Here is a 21,932-nt window from a genome sequence, read left to right as displayed (position 1 = left end):
TTATTCCCTAGGGTGTCTGCTAAAAAAACATATATAATGTTTGGGGGTTCTGAGTAATTTTCTAGCAAAAGAATGATGATTTGTACATGTTGAAAAAAAAAAATTGTATATGTAGGAGAGAAGTGCCAGAATAGGCCTGGTATGGAGGTGGGTATTAAAGCCCGGTATTGAAGGGGTTAAAAATAATACAGCTTCACATGGATTTTTTGAGAACACCAGTTAAACACAATAATATTATCTTGAACATCATTAAAGCGGTTCTCCACCCTAAAGTGGAGTCCCGCTGATCGGAACCCTCCCCCCCTCCGGTGTCACATTTGACACCTTTCAGGGGGAGGGGGGGTGCAGATACCTGTCTAAAGACAGGTATTTGCACCCACTTCCGGCCCGGCATTCACGGGCAAAAGACGGGCATTCCGTCACATCCCGTCACCCCCCCCCCCGTTGTGTGCTGGGAACACTCGGCTCCCAGCACACAGCGGGAGCCAATCGGCGGGCGCGGCGCGACTCGCGCATGCGCCGTAGGGAACCGGGCAGTGAAGCTGGAGCGCTTCACTTCCTGGTTCCCTCAGCGTGGATGGCGGGGGGAGCAGCAGAGAGACGAGCTATCGCTCGTCCTCTGCTGCGATCGGCGCTGGACTCCAGGACAGGTAAGTGTCCTAATATTAAAAGTCAGCAGCTGCAGTATTTGTAGCTGCTGGCTTTTAATATTTTTTTTCCCATGACACATCCGCTTTAAAATCATGTCCTACGTAAGTATTTCAAAGAGTGGTTTGATGATTCTATAATAGGTATGCTGGAAATCAAGGACAGGATCAGACGATTATGTGCTCTTCATTCAAACATATCCTGTTGTCATCAATATTATTTGCAAACCTTGGAGAGAAGGACAAATAATTCCAAGGACAGAAAAATTCTTGTCATGTGCAGCTGAACAATAGGAGTCAGTGCATTAGCAATTCATGAATATACAAAAGATGTTGACGGCATACAAGTTACTAAAAAATCTATCACGTTTCTTTAAAATATATATTGAAACCCGAATATATAAAGTTACATAGTTACATAGTATACAGTATCTCACAAAAGTGAGTACACTCCTCATTTTTGTAAATATTTTATTCTATCTTTTCATGTGACAACACTGAAGAAATGACACTTTGCTACAATGTTGTGTAGTGAGTGTACAGATTGTATAACAGTGTAAGTTTCTGTCCCCTCAAAATAACTCAACACACAGCCATCAAAAGTATGTCGGTATCGGACATATCAGGGACAGATGTAAAAAAAACACCAATTTTTACATACTTACCCTGGTTTTACTGGGCCAGATTCACAACTGAGATACTACGGCGTTTCTCCTGAAACGCCATCGTATCTCTGTTTCTATCTATGCGGCTGATTCATAGAATCAGATACGCATAGATAGCCATAAGATCCGACAGGTGTAATTGTTTTACACTGTCGGATCTTAGGATGCAATACCGCGACCGCCGCTGGGGGGAGTTTGCGTCGTAAACCAGCGTCGGGTATGCAAATTAGGAGTTACGGCGTATCCACGACGTTTTTTCGCGTTCGCTACGTCGTCCGTAGTCAAGTTTCCCGTCGCAGAGTTACACTTTGTTTTTGGTGCCTTAACTTTAGTCAGCAAGCGTATTGCTGTCTAAAGTATGGCCGTCGTTCCCGCGTCAAAATTTAAAAATCAACGTCGTTTGCGTAAGCCGTCCGGGAATACGGAAGTACGCTACGCGCGTCGCCGTTCAAAAAAATGACGTCACGGCGGGAGTTCGGAAACGGAGCATGCGCGGTAGGTCCGGCGTGGGAGCGCACCTAATTTAAATGGCACACGCCCATTTAAATTGGCCCGCCTTACGCCGGAAGCCGCGGGCGTAGTTTACATCGTAAGTGCTTGGTGAATCAGGCACTTGCAATGAAAAATTGCGGCGGTGTAACTTATCTAGGATAAGTTACGCCGCCGCGATTCTACGTAAATCTGGCCCACTGTGCCTGGAAACCCTGATGGGGCCCCCTAATGGCATGGGGCCCTCGGGCAGTGCCCGAGTTCCGAAATGGTCAGTCCGCCCCTGCACATAGGTAAGAGCAAGTTGGTTAAAATATCCTCATAACAAATTAAGACTAACCTGGAAAAAGCTGTCAGTTGGAATTTACTGTATATAATGCATTTTTATAAAACGGCCACACAAGTTTACGAATGCCAAAAATGGCTACTGCACATCCTTGAAAACCTTCAGTTCAACCAAGCGAAGGTTTTTTGTTTTTATTTTATTTTTTAAGCCGAGGAGTGCCAAAATAGGCAGTGCTTAGTAACCACCGCTCTGGGCTATCTCATGGTCATCGAATACTTTATAAGCAGAAGGATTACTAATTTTCGTCAAAACCGTTGTTTTTTCATCTGTAAGAATATATAGATTAGTACTTTGTACATGCTCTTCCTGGACCGTATGTCGCGGTCTCAAATGTAGTTACAATAGTGCGTAGAATATGTAAAATGTTTGCTTGATGCGTCACTGATAACATTCAAAAAGCGCTGGAAGTCAAATGACACTCGACCACAAGGCTGACATGAATAAAACAGACTCTGCATGGTAGAAACGCTAAGGAATCCCAAGGGTACGTGGTAAGAGTTTAGGATTGTTCATTCCAAATGATCTGTCTTTAAAATGATCTCTTTTTAACTAGATACACTGAGAGGAGCTTTAAATTAAAAGGTAACTGTTTTTTTTAAATGGCCAAATTATTATTTGTCAAAGGACAGTAACGTCTAGTAACTGTCCAGTCGATTGGTCAGTAACGGCAGAAATTAACGTTTTTGGACAATTTTTGTCCCATGTGTACCTAGCTTAACCACTAAACCCCCAGACCATATTGCTGGTCAAAGACCAGAGCACTTTTGGCGATTCAGCACTGCGTCACTTTAACTGACAATTGTGCGGTCGTGCGACGTGGCTCCCAAACAACATTGGCGTCCTTTTTTCCCCACAAATAGAGCTTTCTTTTGGTGGTATTTTATCACCTCTGCGGTTTTTAGTTTTTGCGCTATAAACAAAAATAAAGCGACAATTTAAAAAAATATATATATTTTTTACGTTTTGCCATAATAAATATCCCCCCAAAATATATAAAAAAATGTTTTTTTCCTCAGTTTAGGCCGATACGTATTCTTCTACATATTTTTCGTAAAAAAAAAAATCGCAATAAACGTTTATTGAATGGTTTGCGCAAAAGTTATAGCGTTTACAAAATAGGGGGTAGTTTTATGACATTTTTATTAATATTTTTTTTTTACTAGTAATGGCGGCGATCAGCGATTTTTTTTCGGTACTGCGACATTATGGCGGACACTTCGGACACTTTTGACACATTTTTGGGACCATTGGCATTTTTATAGCGATCAGTGCTATAAAATGCATTGGATTACTATAAAAATGCCACTGGCAGGGAAGGAGTTAACACTAGGAGGAGGGGAAGGGGTTGAGTATGTTCCCTGGGTGTGTTCTAACTGTAGGGGGGGTGGCCTCACTAGGGGAAATGACTGATTGCTGTTCATACATTGTATGAACAGACGGTCAGGCTTTTCTCCCCTGACAGGACCGGGTCCCCGCTCTGTAACGAGCAATCGTGGGTGCCCGGCGGCGATCGCGCCGCCGGGCACGCGCATGGAGTCAGGGCCCCTAGTGGCCACTTTGAGAGCCGACGTAGAGCTACGGGCTCTCGCGCAGGGGAGCCAACCTGCTGCCGTAGAACTGCGGCGGCTGGTCGGCAAGTAGTTAAAGGAGTTGTAAAGAAATTGTTTTTTTCACCTTAATGCAATCTATGCATTAAGGTGAAAAAACATCTGGTGCTGCCGCCCCCCACCCCCCCCGAGCCCCCGTTATACTTACCTGACCCCTCGAAAGTCCCGCGCGGTCCCGATATCCTCTCCGCCGCTCAGCCTGGCCGCTGATTGGCTAGAGCGGATGGATTGAGAGCAGCGCAGCCATTGGCTGGCGCTGCTGTCAATCACATCCAGTGACGCGGCGCACCCAGGGGCGGGGCCGAGTGACACAGTGAGCGGCTATGGCCGCTCGCTGTATCGCGGTAGCGCGCCCGAAATTAGTGACCACCTACGACGGCTTACGCCGAGGAAACCCATCGCAGTTTGGGAGGCAAGTGCTTTATGAATTCGGTGCTTGCCTCTCTGCGCAACGTTTTTGGATACGCTACGCCGGCATAAATATGAGCCAATGTATGTGAATCCGGGCCATTGTGTTTAATTTTGTTTTTAGAGTACAGTAGATATTCCAGGCTGTTTGGATGGTTTCTCTGGAATCCTTTAGTGCTAGGGTGTCAAGATACTATCTTGTTGTGAGACGTTACCAGTGCTCTTTGTTCAAGTGACCCCGAGCAACCTCTGCAGGAGCCCTGGTTGAGAAAGCCTGCTATAGAATAAGCATGACCACAGAAATGAAACCACTGCAATATCATCCAACTGATAAAATCAAACATGGCCGCCTAAAGATCATATATACATAAAAGTCCAGAGTGATTGCTGTTGCTAATCTGCTTCCTCTCCATCTTGGTGGACATGCTCAAATACAGGAACTGAAGCTACTTTTGGGTCAATTCAGTATAATATTCGTAACAGGGCTTTATTTGACGCATTTTATCATTAAAAAAAAAGATCCAGGGAATTTCCAATTGCCTCTTGGGGCATCAGAAAGAACCCCACCCCCCTCCCCCATTGAACAAGTTGGACCATTCTTTATTGGGGTTTTCTTTGCCTTCCTCAGGATCAACTGTGGGTACAGGATTGTGTATATGGAGGTTTTTTAACCAGATTAACTGACTCAGTATGTGTTATAATTTTAATTTCTGCACTAAAATTTTCGATAAAAGTCAGCTCTTAAAGATCACACAGGGCTAGATTCACATGGATTAGCGGATCTTTAGATCCGCGTAATCTATGTGATTTACGATCCGCCGGTGCACTTTTGCGAGGCGAGTGCTGTATTCACAAAGCACTTACCTCCAAAATTGCACCGTCGGATCGTAACTCCCCAAATTCAAATGCAAATTCCACGGCTAGGGGGAGTGTACAATTTAAATCAGGCGCGTTCCCGCGCCAATTTAACAGCGCATGCGCCGCCGGCGAAATTTCCCAGTGCGCATGCTCCAAATGACGCCGCTAGGACGTCATTGTTTTCGGCGGCTACGTAAATTCCGGCCATCCGTATTCCCGATCGACTTACGCAAACGACGTAAAAATTTGAATCTCGGCGCGGGAACGACGGCCATACTTAACATTAGCTACCCCTCATATAGCAGGGGTAACTATCCGCCGGAAAAAGCCGAACGCAAACGACGTAAAAAAAATCGACGGGCGGGCGTTCGGACTTGAATCGGCGGTTCTCCTCATTTGCATATCCGGCGCGTAAAAAAACACGACGACACCTAGCGGCCGGCGGTAGATTGCAGCCTAAGATCCGACTGGTGTAAGGCACTTACACCAGTCGGATCTAAGGGAGATCTATGCGGAACTGATTCTTATGAATCAGTCGCATAGATCCAACCGTCGGATCTCAGAGATACGACGGCGGATCAGGAGATCCGCCGTCGTATCTCTTCATGAATCTGGCCCACTGTGTTTAACACCAAAAAAAATAAAAAAACGCCAACACATTAGCCATGATTAAGCACTGACCGCAGTGTGAAACGCGTAGGATGCTATCTCCATTGTTTTGCTGTACTTTGTAGTGCATTTGTCATTTTTTTTTAATAAAGACAACCCAAGGCTTTTTTTGGAAGTGCGGCTGTCCATTCTTCTAGCCTTTATAATTTGCCAACACATTCTAGCTGCCATTATCCTTACATAAGGATTCTATTGAGGAGAACAGAAAACGAAGCCACTCAAGGTCACCACATATAATAACACATCAAGAGAATTCAATTGTCCAACCAGGCATTTTTATTTGAAAATGATCTTTAGAGTTATGTAAAAAATAACACATCCTGCTTAATATTGGTAAATAGTTAAAAAGAGTATGCAAACACACATATATTTATTTATTGATAAACAGTATATATATATATATATATATATATATATATATATATATATATATATATATATATGTGTGTGTGTACTGTACACGTGTATTTGTATGTACATACGCCAAGGACATTACGGGGGAAAAGACCTGACATAGTAAATTGCACGTGTCCCTGTGTGTATCTATTTAATTATTTTTTTTACTTTTTCATGCCATTTTTTTTATATTATTACATAGGGTTTACATTGATTACCATGAAAGGTTTGCATTTAACAATTTAACACTGTAATAATAATAATAAAAAAAATATATATATATATATATATATATATATATATATATATATATATATATATATATATATATATATATATAAAATGCATATGCACACACATGCATACATTTTTATTATTGTCAAGACAGGTTTCTATATAGTAATTATTTAATAGTAAATTCATGTTTTCTATTACTAAAATGCTAAAATGGGTAATGGAAAATACTTTACTGGGTATAGATCTATAGATTGTAAAATCCCTGTGTATCTATTTACATTTTTTTTCCTACATTTTCATGACATTTTATTATATTGTTATTTACATTCATTATGCACTTTTTTTATATATGATTACCATGACAGGTTTGCAATTAGCACTGTCATTTTATATATATACTGTATATATATATATATATATATATATATATATATATATATATATATATATATATACATATATATATATATATATATATATAAAATTTTATTACAGTGCTAATTGCAAACCTGTCATGGTAATCATATATAAAAAAAGTGCATAATGAATGTAAATAACAATATAATAAAATGTCATGAAAATGTAGGAAAAAAAATGTAAATAGATACACAGGGATTTTACAATCTATAGATCTATACCCAGTAAAGTATTTTCCTTTACCCATTTTAGTAATAGAAAACATGAATTTACTATTAAATAATTACTATATAGAAACCTGTCATGACAATAATAAAAATGTATGCATGTGTGTGTATATGCATTATATATATATATATATATATATATATATATATATATATATATATATATATATATGTTTTTTATTATTATTATTATTATTATTAATAAACACAGCACTGTACTTTGTGTGGACTGATTGTAGTGATAGATGGGGGGGGGGGGGGGGTTTAATTCACTTTTTATTGGTTTATCAATGCATATGCAGAATTAAAATTACATATGTAGATTGTTACCATACTGGCAGAAAATTATATATATATATATATATATATATATATATATATATATATATATATATATATATATATATAATGGTAGATTTTCTTCCAGTATGGTAACAATCTACATATGTAATTTCAATTCTGCATATGCATTGGTAAACCAATAAAAAGTGAATTAAATCCCCTCCCCCCCCCCCATCTATCACTACAATCAGTCCACACAAAGTACAGTGCTGTGTTTCTTCTATCTCCATTCCCATCACTGTCTGGGTGACCACACTCCCAGTAACCTTGCTGGTGAGAACTGGGAGTCCCAGGACCAAAGCAGAGTGCAGAACAAGTGCAGTCTGCTTGTGGGCGGGTCCGCCCGTCTCCCTCCCTGTGATTGGCGGGCGTTGCGCACCTTTGTGCTCCTCTTTATCTCTGGGTGAGTCATGGAAGTCGGTGAGGGTGAGCGGAGCTTTAAAACGGCTCCGCAGTACGGAGAGAGGCAGCCAGCGGCAGACTTTACACGGCTCCAGTCCGGTGATCTCCTTCATCTGCTCCTCCATCGGCTCCTCGCCTGAGCAAGCCTTGACCTCCCCCGCGGATATCACCTCCTGCCAAGCCTTCATTATTATGAGAAAACTGACCTGTCTGCCGTTTCTCCTGGGCTCTGTTTTCCTACTTCTGGAGTGCGGGGACACTGCTGTCATCACAGGGGTGAGTGCAGATCTGTGTGCCTTTACCTGTTATTGAACCCTCAATGTTCTATAGAGCAGTATATTGCAGGACTTTAGTTTGCTCCTTGCTTTCAGTCTGCAGCCTGTCACTTGTGAACATTCTGTCTTTGAAGTTTCTACATTTCCATCCTGAGGGTGGCTCTAACTCCTTCTTAGGTTCTCAAGGAGCCACCCCAATCTCCGTGCTGCGCATGTGCATTGGTGTTTTGGCACTAAAAATGGGGGGTTAGTCATGCGACCTTAAAGTGATTGTAAATCGTATTTTTTCTTAAAGCGGGAGTTCACCCAAAAAATTATTTTTAACATTAGATTGAGGCTAATTACGGGAAGCAGAAACGGGTATTTTTTTTAAAATCAATGCCGTACTTACCGTTGTAGAGATAGATGTTCTCCCGCCGCTTCCGGGTATGGGCTGCGGGACTGGGCGTTCCTATTTGATTGACAGCCTTCCGACGGTCGCATACAGCGCGTCACCAGTTGCCGAAAGAAGCCGAACGTCGGTGCGGCTCTATACGGCGCCTGCGCACCGACGTTCGGCTACTTTCGGAAACTCGTGACGCGCTGTATGCGACGGTCGGAAGGCTGTCAATCAAATAGGAACGCCCAGTCCCGCAGCCCATACCCGGAAGCGGCGGGAGAACATCTATCTCTACAACGGTAAGTACGGCATTGATTTTAAAAAAAATACCCGTTTCTGCTCCCCTTAATTAGCCTAATGTTAAAAATGTATATTTTGGGTGAACCTCTACTTTAAAATAAAAATGTAGTTGTACTGACCTGCTTTGTGCTATGGCAGCCCCATTTCTCCTTTTCTGGGGTCCCCCCCGTCCGCCGCCGTCCACTTCTCCACTTCAGCGTGTGCACCCATAAGCAAGCCGCCTCTTGCTATGGGGGCACACATGTGGGTGCACTCCCAAGGCTGGCTGTGTGTGTCCACAGACACACACAACGCAGCTCAGCTACACCCCCCTGCTCCCTCCTGTCAAGATTTGATTGGCAGCCACAGGAGCCAATGGCTCCCACTGTTATGTGTGCAGCCTGTGAGAGGGGGGAGAGGATGGCATAGCAATGGATCAATACCAGGCTCAGGTAAGTGTTAGAAAGAGGGATGGGGGGGAAGAGGCAGTAGAAGGTTTTATTTTATTTTTTTACCTTAAAGTGATACTAAAGTCTCTTTTTTTTTTATTTAAAATGAATAAACATGTTGGGCCAGACTCACAGAGATCTGCGGCGTTACACCGCCGCAAGTTTTCAGCGCAAGTGCCTGATTCACCAAGCACTTGCGTGTAAACTTACGGCAGGGTAACGTAAAGCCGTCCGGCGCAAGCCCGCCTAATTCAAATGGGGCGTGTACCATTTAAATTAGGCGCGTTCCCGCGCCGAACGTACTGCGCATGCGCCGTCCCTAAAATTTCTCGACGTGCATTGCGCTAAATGACGTCGCAAGGACGTCATTGGTTTCGACGTTAACGTAAATGGCGTCCAGCGCCATTCACGGACGACTTACGCCAAAGACGTGAAATTTAAAAATTCGACGCGGGAACGACGGCCATACTTAACATTGGTTAGACCACCTAGAGGGCATGCTTAGTTTTACGCGACGCATCTCTACGGAAACGACATAAATTTAGATCGACGGGCAAAGCGGACGTTCGTGAATCGCCGTAAATAGTCATTTGCATATTCGACGCCGACCGCAATGGAATCGGCATCTAGCGGCCGGCCTAGAATTGCAGCCTAAGATCCGAAGGCGTACGAAGCCGTAAGCCTGACGGATCTTAGCCAAATGCCATCGTATCTTGTTTGTGAATTACAAATTAAGATACGATGCGGCAAACTTGAAAGTACGCCGGAGTCTCAGCAGATACTCCGGCGTACTTTTTCCTGTGAATCTGGCCCGTTATACTTAACTGCTCTGTGTAATGGTTTTGCACAAAGCAGCCCCAATCCTCCTCTTCTCAGGTCCTTCGCCGGCGCTCCTGGCCCCTCCCTTCTTTTGAGTGCCCCCATAGCAAGCAGCTTGCTATAGGGCACCCGAGCTGAGCCACTGCTCTGTGTGTCCACCCAGACAGGGAGCCACGGTTCGGCCCCACCCCCTCTCTCCTCATTGGCTCCCTGACTTTGATTGGCGGCAGCAGGGGCCAATAGCGCCCCACTGCTTTCTCAGCCAATGGGGGGGGGGGGGGTCCCGGACAGCCAAGACTCTCGTGCAACATCGCTGGATCAAGATGGGGCTCAGGTAAGTATGAGGGTGCTGCACACAGAAGTTTGTTTTATCTTAATGCATAGAATGCATTAAGATAAAAAAAAAAAAAACCTTCTGCCTTTACAACCACTTTAATGCAGAGAATGTATTAGGGTAAAAAAAATACTTTTAGAGACACTTTAAAGGGGTGTTCCGCCTAAAAAAAAAAGTATTAAAAGTCAGCAGCTCCCAATTCTGCAGCTGCTGACTTTTAATAATCGGACACGTACCTGTCCCAGGGTCCAGCGATGCGGGGGAATGAAGCCCCGTTTGTCACCCCCTCCTCTCCGCCGCGCCGGCATTGTCACTGTGGGTGCCCGGCTGTGGCGTAACATAATCTTTCATATTTTACAAAAAAATTGGGCTAACTTTACTGTTTTGTTATTTTTTTAATTCATGAAACAACTTTTTTCCCAAAAAAAATGGCGTTTAAAAAATTATTGCGCAAATACCGTGCAAGATAAAACGTTGCAATGACCGTCATTTTATTCCCTAGGGTGTCTGCTAAAAAAACATATATAACGTTTGGGGGTTCTGAGTAATTTTCTAGCAAAAGAACGATGATTTGTACATGTAGGAGAGAAGTGCCAGAATAGACCCGGTATTGAGGTGGGTATAAAAGCCCGGTATTGAAGGGGTTAAGAACCAAAACATGTCATGTCTTCCATAGGGGGGTCTTATTATAAAAAAATCATATCCCACAAGTGTGCAGTAATCGCCTCCCTTGTGTTATTTCATGCTGTGTCTATGTAGATGTATCATTTTCTTGTACTTTATGTCAGGGCTGGCCTGGGACAAAAATTTGGCCCTGGACTTCATCCAGACCGGCCCACTTTGACAAGTCTCTCCCATGGCGACCGGACAACTCCCGATTGTCCTCTTCTGGGGTCCCACAGCGGCTCTCCATGCAAGAGCTAACCCCCTCTGGGAAGCGTTTTCCCAAGGGGGTTACCTTGCGGGCACACTCCCGAGTAATACACTAGGCAGCCATAGCCGCCAAGTGTATGACTCAGCCCCGCCCCCCCGGCAAGCCACGTCATTAATTTGATTGACAGCAGCGGGAGTCACTGGCTGCGCTGCTGTCAATCTAACCAATAAACAGCCGACAAACCGCTTGGAAAGTGACGCGGGAACGAGCCCACGGAAGTTCGGGGCTCAGGTAAGTAAAACGGGGGGCCGGAGAGTACAAGGTGAAAAAACACAAAGCTTTACAACCACTTTTAATGCAGGGCTTGACAAACCCCAGGCACCAGGTCGCCATGGCCACTAGGAATTGGGTCCTGGCATCTGGGCATTTGTAAACCGTCTGCATCATTGTCAGCCGTCCACTTTATTACTGTGCTATAGCCAAAAAACGCCTACAGTGCAAATCTGTTGTTGTGGGAGGGTGTCCATGGATGTCCTCAAGGAAACCACATCCCCTGCACACCCCCAGGGGCACACATCCAGTGGTAAAGGGCCAATCACCGTCCTTTAACATGTGATCAGCTGTGCCCAATCACAGCTGATCACAATGGCCCAGATTCAAGAAGCAATTGCACCCGTGTAACCATAGGTTACGCAGCGCAATTGCTGACTTGCTCCGGCGTTACGAATGCTCCTGATTCAGGAACATCGTAACGCCGACTGCAGCCTAAAATCTGCGTGGCATAAGGCTCTTATGCCACGCAGATTTTAGGCTGCATTCTTGCGATGACCGCTAGGGGGCGCTCCCATTGTGCTCAGTGTATAGTATGCAAATTGCATACTAACACCGATTCACAATGTTGCGCGGGCCCTGCGTACGCAAGTTACGTAGTTTCCGTACGGCGTCTTTAGCGTAAGGCTGCCACTTCTAATAGTAGGGGCAGCCAATGCTAAAGTATACACGCCGTTCCCGCGTCGTGAAATTTGAATTTCACGTTGTTTGCGTAAGTGATTCGTGAATGGCGCTGGACGCCATTCACGTTCACTTTGAAGCAAATGACGTCCTTGCGACGTCATTTGCCGCAATGCACGTCAGGAAAGTTTCCTGACGGAGCATGCGCTCGGCGCGGGAGCGCGCCTAATTTAAATGATTCCCGCCCCCTACGGGATCATTTACATTAGGCGCCTTACGCAGGGCAATTTTAAAGAGCGCACACGCAATTTACGGAGCTACTGCTCCGTGAATTGCGCGCAGCGCAGATAATTTGCGGGGGCGCAGGGCAAAAACGCTGCCCTGTGCCTCCGTAAAAAAAGGTCAAATTCTAGCTGAATCTGGGCCAATGTAAACAAACTTGCCCGTTATCAGCAGTACTTTCCTCACGCAGTGTCACAACCGGCAAGTGTTACAGGGGACATGTACACAGATAGTTAGAGCACTGATCATCAGTGCCCTAATGATCAGTGCAGCCCCATTAGTTCCCATCAGTTCTGCCTATCAGCGCAGCCTATCAGTGCCCATCAATGCCACCTCATCAGGGCCCATCAGTGCAGTCTATAAGTGCCCATCAGTGCCACCTCATCGAGGCCCATCAGTGCAGCCCCCTCAGTACACATCCATGACAGAAAAAAATAACTTATCTGACATTTTTTATAACAGAACCCAAAAAAAAAGTTATTTTTTTCAAATTTTTTATGTATTTTTTTTGTTTGTTTAGCAAAAAATAAAAACCCAGCGGTGATTAAATACCGCCAAAACAAATCTCTATTTCTGTGAAAAAGGGGGATGCTCAATCTTAAATTCCCGGGCCTATTTCTTGTCCCAGTCTGGGCCTGGCCCCAGGACTGAGCAATTTCTTTTGCCCGGCGCCCTGGAAGTGCAGTTCCGGGCACCAGGGAGCCGATTTAAAAAAAACTGGCTCGTAACTTTTTTAGCTTGCTCTTATGCCGCGTACACACGATCATCGTACCTATGCTGCACCTGTTTCCCGGTTCCTCTATGCTGAGGACCGAGTGATTGAACATTGCCGATCGCTCAGTTTACATGGTTTTCTGTCAGTCACAGCTCTCTCCTCATCTCCTTCCTCGCTCATTGGAGCGCTGAGCTGTGGAGGAGGCGGAGTGGGCCGTCTCAAGCTCTCAGCGGATCGCTGAGACCCTGAGACGGGTGTCTGTCCAGGAACCTGGTGGATCCAGACTCCGTGGTCGGAATGACGCGGTGCCTGGACTGACATTGGTGACGTCAGCAGAGAGTGGACTTCAAAACGTATTGCACTCTTGTGATCCATAGGAGAAGTCTAGCCAAAATGAGATTTGGCTGGACTTCTCCTTTAAGATAAAATAAACCCCTTGTGCATGCAACCCCCCTAAATACTTACCTGAGCCTGATCTTGACCTAGCGATGTGTATGAGAGTGGAGGTTCTCTCCGCTCTCTGCACCCTCATTGGCTCAGACACAGCAGTGGGATCCATTGGCTCTTGCTTCTGTCAATCACAGCCAGTTAGAAGGGATCGGGGGGTGTGCCGAGCAGTGATCTGTATGGAAGCTTGCTATGGAAGCACTCAGTGGGAGGAGGGGCCAGAAGCGCCGTCTGGGGACCCTTGATGAGGAGGATGCTCAGAGCAGGTAAATATAACATGTTTTTTTGTTGTTTTTATTTATCCTTTACAATCACTTTAAAGTGACATTTAACTGGACTTCCAGACTCCCCTGCAAGAAGAACCACTAAGGCCCCATGCACACGAGACGCAGATGCAAACTCATCTTAACACACGTTTTCAAAAGCAAAAACCGGCGTATAAAACGCCCGTTTTGCCACGAATTTCGCAGCGTTTTACTGCGTTTTACCGCGTTTGCGTTTATAAGCGTTTGGTTAAGAAACACCATAAGACCTAAGCTCAAAAAACAGTATTATTTAACCATTTCAGTCATTTTGTGAGACCAGAGTGAGTAGCAGCTGAGAGAGCAGCAGTGTACTTGTATTTAGCGTGTCACTTGCCACATCACCTGCCACAAGCTGCGGATTGTCCACTTGCCACGTCCCCTGCCACAAGTTGTGAATTGTCCACTTGCCACGTCATCTGCCACGTCACCTGGGCACGCCACCTGCCACAAGTTGTGGATTGTCCACTTGCCACGTCACCTGCCACAAGTTGTGGATTGTCCACTTGCCACGTCACCTGCCACAAGTTGTGGATTGTCCACAATGCAATGCAAGCAATTACATTTTTTTAATGTTTTTTTTTATGTTTTTTCATCATTTGCCATAATTTTTTAGATTTCTAATGTAAAAAAATAGGTCACCTTTAAAAACGCCTATAAACGAAATCGCGTTTTGCTGCGTTTTGCCACGTTTATCGTCTGAACCCATTTGTTTGCTTCTGAAAAAACGAGCATAAACGCAACTGCCGAAAAACACAGAAAAACGTGACTGTGTGCATGGACACATAGGATAACATTGAATGTGTTCAGGGGCAGTTGAAAAAGCTGTCCAAATGCCTCTGAACTCGAGTTTACCAGCGTCTCGTGTGCATGGGACCTAACCATGGTTGTGGAGAAGAGGCCCTTGTTCTCATACCCTCATCAACATGGAGGCAAGGTGCTTTGTCAGGGGGATCTATCAAGGCAGCCATGTTGAGGGCATTATGGTTCAGGAGGCTGGTTTGCTGCTTTTGGAATAAAAGACTATAAATTGAAATAGACAAGACATGTATGGTAAAGTTTGTATTAGTAATAATTCAGTTTAGAGAAAATATCATTTAAAAAGATGATTTAGTGTCTATTGGTTGGAGGAAGTATTTGTATTCTCCACTGAGATGAAAAAAAAAATGTAATTTACAATGTAAAGCCCAAATCCTATTTATTTCAATGGTCTCCAGCAGCTGCGGAAATAAAAAAAATAAACAGTCCTGGCTGCAATACTCACCTCCTCTCAGGCACTGTACGTGGCTCTAATTATTTCCACCACTAGATGTCCTCAGTCTTCCAGGCTTGATCACGCCCAGCATCATGCAACTGGGATGACTAATAAGCGCAGGTTCACACCAGAATGGGTTGTGGGAAAGGTGCCTTCCGTACAGAGCTAGGACAAGGAGTGGGCATGTGGGGCGGATTAGTCCTGGGAGGAGGGTAAGTATGCAGATTAGTGCTCAGTTTTTTTTTATGGGGCGTTCAAGTGTGATTTCAGCCTATTCAAATTAATGCACAGAAATCGCACATCACTGTGTTATCCTGATGTGAATCATCAGAGCCAAGGTCTTCTTGTGTTTGTAGTACCTCATGCCTCAATGATGCAGAGAGTGCTGATCTTTGCATCATTACACTGTGTGTGGGGGGTTTCATCGTGAACCCTCTAAAGCACAGGTGTCAAACACAAAGCCCGTGGCCCGAATCCGGCCCTCCAGGCCATTTTATGTGGCCCTCACACCTCTCCTGCAGCTGCAGCAAAGCTCCAGCCCTCCTCTGGTCCTCCTCCAGACCGTAAGTTTTTGCTTTGAAGCAATACATCCAGCCTCTTCCCAGCAGCAGCATAAGGAAAGGGGGTGCACTGTGATGTAAGGGAGAGTGGAGGACTCAACTTCGGATGGTGGGGTGGCTCTTGAGACATCTAATTTAAGGGGAGGGGATGCGCTGGACATCTAATCGTACAGATACAACCGGCCCGTTTGAGGGCAATAAATGCTGATGTGGCCCACAATGAAATTGAATTTGACACCCTTGCTCTAAGGCATGGGTGCTCAACCTGTGGCCCTCCAGCTGTTGCAGAACTACAAGTCCCATGAGGCACTTCAAAGCTGATAGTTACAAGCCTGACTCCCAAAGGCCGAGGCATGGTGGGAATTGTAGTTGGGCAACAGCTGGAGGGCCACAGGTTGAGCACCCATGCCTTAGAGCAAGGGTCTCAAATTCAATTTCATTGTGGGCACCCATGCTCTAAGGGGTAGGCACACCTTAGAGGGTTCACAATGACACCCCCCACACACAGTGTAATGATGCAAAGATCGTCACTCTTTGCATCATTGAGCTATAAAGGACTCTGCATGTCATGTGACTGACCGGAAGATGTCATGTGACTGACCTGAAGATGTCATGTGCCTGATCTGAAGATGTCATGTGACTGACCTGAAGATGTCATGTGCCTGACCTGAAGATGTCATGTGACTGACCTGAAGATGTCATGTGTCTGACCTGAAGATGTCATGTGACTGACCTGAAGATGTCATGTGCCTGACCTGAAGATGTCATGTGACTGACCTGAAGATGTCATGTGCCTTACCTGAAGATGTTATGTGACTGACCTGAAGATGTCATGTGACTGACCTGAAGATGTCATGTGACTGACCTGAAGATGTCATGTGACTGACCTGAAGATGTTATGTGACTGACCTGAAGATGTCATGTGACTGACCTGAAGATGTCATGTGCCTGACCTGAAGATGTTATGTGACTGACCTGAAGATGTCACGTGACTGTCCAGAAGATGTTATGTGCCTGACCTGAAGATGTTATGTGACTGACCTGAAGATGTCATGTGCCTGACCTGAAGATGTTATGTGACTGACCTGAAGATGTCATGTGACTGACCTGAAGATGTCATGTGAATGACCTGAAGATGTCATGTGACTGACCTGAAGACGCCTTAATACAGTAAAGGTAAGTATAAAAATAAATAAATAAATACAATACACTCAAAGCTCACATTTGTGCTTTAAAATGTAATAACATAGGTATGTCTTACTCACAGAATACAATTACACGCCATCAATTTAGATTTCTGGTTAAAGGCCTTGACCGCTCCTTACAATCAGTTTTGAAGCATCAGACACTGATTGAATGTGCACAATACTGTTCATTGTGGTATTGCGGGAAGCTTTTCATTTTTATTTAACAATCACACTTTTACGGTATTACAAGGACTTTTCCTAATGGCATTCCACGGAAGTTTGTTGCTTCTATTATGCATTTCAAGAATGTGACACCAGTGAAATTAAGTTTGTACATATTGTTATATTCATAGGCTTGTGAAAGGGATCTTCAGTGCGGAGGAGAGATGTGTTGCGCAGTGAGCCTTTGGATACGAGGCCTTCGTATGTGTACTCCGCTTGGCAATGAGGGTGAAGATTGTCATCCATTAAGTCATAGAGTAAGTCCTTGCTGATAATAACTGTTACGAATGTTGCAGCTGTGGAAATGGAAAGGTCCACATTATTATTCTGTATGTTCCCTGAACAAAATAGAATGTTGGGAGGGTGCCAAACACCTGCATTTGTTGGTTCAGATCCATCCTTTTGCATTTATGGCAAACGGAATATTATGACTTGCTTTTTTATGCTGTCATAGCCAGTGGCGTCTCCAGCTTTCATATTTAGGGGGGGCACAAGGGGGGGGGGGGCAGAGACAAAAGTAGGGGGGCCAACTTTAAAATGCAATTATATATATATATATATATATATATATATATATATATATATATATATATATCCTGGGGCCTTTTACTACGATCCCACAACGGGCCCTTTCACATGTTCTGCAGTGAGCTCCCTTCCTACTATACTGGGGCCCCCCAGAGTGGCAGAAAATAAGAGATATATGTCACCAGCACACCAAGAAAATATAAGGGTCCAAAGCAGTGTTGCAAAGGTTGTCTTGCCACCGGGCCCTGGTGTTCTGCCACTGTGGGGTTCCCCAGCTGTCCTGTCCTGTCCCTGCTATTGACAACGCTGGTCTGGCTTCTGTCTCCTTGGCAGCGGCAGCAGTCTATTTGGACCTAGTGCTGGTGACATTATGGGTGCATGCAGGGGAAGGCTGGCACTATTGGTTATAGAGAGCCGAGCCCTCAGCTGGTCACCTAGCAGCAGTATTGCAGGGGAAGGAGCAGACCAGGCGGCTGTGTGAGCGCTCGCATTATGCAGTGTCAGCGAGCAGAGGGAGGGGGGAGGAATCCCCCGCAGGAGCTGACTGGGGATGCTCTCCCTCTCAGGAGAGACTGTGTTACTCCAGCGGCAAATCATTTTTTTTTTGGGGGGGGCACATGGTGGGGCACAGCATAATGTTGGGGGGGTCAGGGCCCCCTCTGCCCCCCCCAGGGACGCCATTGATCATAGCAAATGACTAGGTTGTTTAAAGTGTTATTAAAGTAGAAATATACGCAAAACTTTTTTGGGGCTAGAGCAGGGGTGCCCAATCAGCGGCCCGAGGGCCATATGTGGCCCGCGGATCCCTCTGATGTGGCCCGCGGCCTCCTGCTTTGGGATAGCAGGTTCGCAAGCCCAGATCGCAGGTTGATGACCCATGTGAAAGCAGCCTTAGGTCCATTTTCACATGATTGGTTCATCCCACACAGACCCTCTATTCATCTCTATGGAGCGGAAGATGTAAACGGACTTGTGTCCATTTGCACCCACCTACCTCCAATCCAATCCACAAAAACAAAAAACAGAAGGGGATCTGTCCCCTTCCATTTGTTGGATCGTATGGGAGGGCCCACAGAGTAGAGTGGGCTGTGTCCGTGTCTGCTCTGCATATAAAGAGCGGACACGGATTCTGTCCACTTATTGTGGCCCGCGACCAGTTACCAAGTTGCTTATGTGGCCCTCGCTCTTCAAAAGGTTGGGCTCCCCTGGGCTAGAGTAAGGAAAGGTTGTAACTCTTTTAAGGTTTTATTTTTATCATCTGTGTTCCATTTGGAAGATTTCCCTTCATTTCCTATCCCATAGCCAGAGAAAATCCCTCTCTAGTAAGAGAATCCCTGGTTGTCACCAGAATTAGTGTCTCCGTTGAAAGATATCCTGTTGTGGGGAGAACCCAACATTTGGGACTTTCTTTCCTTTCATCAGGGCCACAAACCAAACCTGTATTACAGATTATATTATGGTTGTGAAACAAGGGTGGGTTGCCCTGGTTAAAGTAGAGTTGTATGTCTGGGCTTTATTCTCATGGATGCATTCTGAAACCTCAAGGTTCTTCCATGGCGGTGGTCTCTAAACTGCAGCCCAATGACACCAATGATGAATCACTATTCCTCCCACTGATACCAATGATGAATCACTATTCCTCCCACTGATGCCAATGATGAATCACTATTCCTCCCATTGACGCCAATGATGGGTCACTATTCCTCCTATTGACGCCAATGATGGGTCACTATTCCTCCTATTGACGCCAATGATGGGACACTATTCCTCCTATTGACGCCAATGATGGGTCACTATTCCTCCCACTGATACCAATGATGAATCACTATTCCTTCCATTGACATCAATGATGGGTCACTATTCCTCCCACTGATACCAATGATGAATCACTATTCCTTCCATTGACGCCAATGATGGGTCACTATTCCTCCCACTGATACCAATGATGAATCACTATTCCTTCCATTGACATCAATGATGGGGCACCATTCCTCCCACTGATACCAATCATGGAGCATTGTTAACTCCCACTGGTGCCAGTACATTTTCTAGAGTATTAAACAGAAGACACGGCAGGCTGAAGAATTTTGTTTTCTAATTTACAATGAAGCCTATAGCCTTCTTTTTGGCACCAGATCAGAGCTGACATAGTGATAACGTGATTATGTTCAGACAGAACCAGGGCTTTTTTTCAGGGGGAACTTGGGGGAACTCAGTTCCACCACCTCTGGCTCAGACCCTTTGGTGACTGCTCACCACAATCACTTGTAAACACAGAAGTCTGGTTTCTGTGTTTACAAGTGACAGCTCTGCACTCTGAACTCTACACTCTGTATGTAATACAATCCTGGTATTTAATGCCCCTTTAAGACCCTTCTACTGTTTTTGAAATCTAAACTGGGTCGTGGTTGAGTTCCTGCACCTATTTTCTGAGAAAAAAAGCTCTGGACGGGGCACAAGCTGTCAGCTTGGATTGAGAGATATAAACCACACAAACGGATTGGTTAACTAAAACTGGAGAGTGCAGAATCTGGTGTAGCTAAGCACTGGCAGCCAATCAGCTTCTAACTTCAGCTTGTTCAATAAAGCTTTGACAAAGAAAAAACCTGGAAGCTGATTAGTTTCTATGCAGAGCTGCACCAGATTTTGCACTCTCTAATTTTAATAAGTCCACCCCAAAGTGTCGGCTTCTGGCTCTCAAAGTTGTGGGTGTTTATAAATGTATCTCCAGCACAAGATATCATACTGCAGAACATATATACAGGGCCGCCATCAGGGGGTACAGGCAGTACACCTGTAAGTGGCTGGAGGTCCCCAGGGGCACGGATGGCAACCGCCTTTTTTTATTTATTTATTTTTTGTAAGGGACCAGAGGTCCCCAGGGCCTTGGATGGCAACCCCCCCCACCCTTTTTTTAATCTAAGATTATTATTATTATTATTATTATTTATATATATATATATATATTTTTTTTTTTATTATTATTATTGTTTTTATTAAAGTGCCCAGAGGTCCCCAGGGGCCCGGTGGTCCACTGGGCCCCGGATATCAACCCCCTTTTTTTTTATTAAAAAAGGTGTTTTATATATTTATTTTTTATTTTATTAAAGGGCCCAGAGGTCCCCAGGGCCCCAGATGGCTACCCCCCTTTTGTTATATACTTTTTATATACTTTTTTTTTTTTGTAAGAAGCCCAGAGGTCCCCAGGGCAACCCCCCCAATTCGCGGCACCCCCGCTTCTCAATTCGCGGCAGCCCCCCCGGTTTTTATTTTATTTTATTAAAGGGCCCAGAGGTCCCCAGGGCCCTAGATGGCTACCCCCCTTGTTTTATAATTTTTTTATATACTTTTTTTTTATTTTTATTTTGTAAGAAGCCCAGAGGTCCCCAGGGCAACCCCCCCCCCCAATTCGTGGCACCCCCTTTTCAACTTGCTGCAGCCCCCCGGTTCTCAAATTGAGGAAGCCGCCACCCCCCCCCCCCCTGGTTCTCTGCTCCAAGGGGCCCATGTCTGAAGCTGTGTAAGAGGCCCCATAATTCCTCATGGCGGCCCTGCATATATATACAGATTGTGGCATAGAGGGGGTTAAAAAAAGGCCCACAAACTGCCTATCCCTAACTATTTCATGTAATTTTTTTTTTTCTTTAGATTCCATATTTTGGCAAAAGAATGGTTGACACGTGTCCATGCCTGCCAGACCTAGCCTGTACGAAGTTGGAAGATGGGAGATACCAGTGCTTGCCATATCTAAAAGTCAAAAATTATTATTATTAGAGGATTTCAAGAAAAGATATTGCGAAGGTTTCAGTTATGCTCACAAACACACAGCAATTTATACTCGCAGATTATATTCATGAAACATTTTTTAAAGCTAAATTCCAAAAAGCTGAAAATTTTAGCTCTTGTTTCCCTTGGCTTCCAATCAGAATTTCGGTTTCATTATTTTCATTAACATATGACCCTCAGATTGAAAAATTGTCCAAATGGCACCACATCCCAATAACAAAGATACTGAACAAAAAACACTTCTGGGTTCCTGAAGAAGCTTAACTGCAAAATGCGTTGTCCTGAACTACTCTCACGGTATGGTTTGTATACAAGATGGTTATAACATACAAAACCAATGAAGCCCTACAATTGTGAGCGTTGATGCACAGAGGCAAAACATACACTCTAAAGTATAGGTGTTACATGTTGCAACAGGCTGCCAATCTACGTTTATTCTACTTTTTATTTAATATTTTAATTATTTGTATGAAATAAAAATTGTGAAGATGTTTTATCTATAATGTTGTGCTATTATGCGGTGGGGCACCTTGAAAATTCAAAAATGTTGTTCAAAAAAGTGTTTAGTAGACATGTGC

The 21,932-nt window shown here is 44.5% G+C and overlaps 2 protein-coding genes across 2 annotated transcripts in view; one reads left to right on the top strand and one right to left on the bottom strand.

Annotated features, from left to right (window-relative positions):
* Window positions 1-7,645: 7,645 nt before the first annotated feature.
* LOC120945124 (toxin MIT1-like) lies at window positions 7,646-21,858 on the top strand. Its single transcript, XM_040359002.1, has 3 exons — window positions 7,646-7,986; window positions 17,172-17,297; window positions 21,217-21,858. Exons 1-3 carry the CDS (start codon window positions 7,903-7,905, stop codon window positions 21,340-21,342), a joined length of 336 nt encoding a protein of 111 aa, XP_040214936.1. The 5' UTR covers window positions 7,646-7,902; the 3' UTR covers window positions 21,343-21,858.
* Window positions 16,850-21,932, bottom strand: part of LOC120945123 (IgGFc-binding protein-like) — a 21,955-nt gene continuing 16,872 nt past the window's right edge. Inside the window, exon 7 of the mRNA XM_040359001.1 lies at window positions 16,850-17,336. The gene's annotated coding sequence lies outside the window, so the exon portion shown is untranslated. The remainder of the gene's footprint in view (window positions 17,337-21,932) is intronic.

Source organism: Rana temporaria, chromosome 7 (assembly GCF_905171775.1).
Source record: "Rana temporaria chromosome 7, aRanTem1.1, whole genome shotgun sequence".
Taxonomy (NCBI): Eukaryota; Metazoa; Chordata; class Amphibia; order Anura; family Ranidae; genus Rana; species Rana temporaria.
The sequence above is the reverse complement of the archived record's forward strand: the minus strand, read 5'-3'. Positions and strand labels throughout refer to the sequence as shown.

Excerpts from the sequence above, each read along its gene's own strand:
- LOC120945124 (XM_040359002.1), top strand. The coding sequence starts at position 7,903 with ATGAGAAAACTGACCTGTCTGCCGTTTCTCCTGGGCTCTGTTTTCCTA. Across the intron at positions 7,987-17,171 it reads ACACTGCTGTCATCACAGGG|GCTTGTGAAAGGGATCTTCA; the intron begins GTGAGTGCAGAT and ends TTATATTCATAG. Across the intron at positions 17,298-21,216 it reads GTCATCCATTAAGTCATAGA|ATTCCATATTTTGGCAAAAG; the intron begins GTAAGTCCTTGC and ends TTTTTTCTTTAG.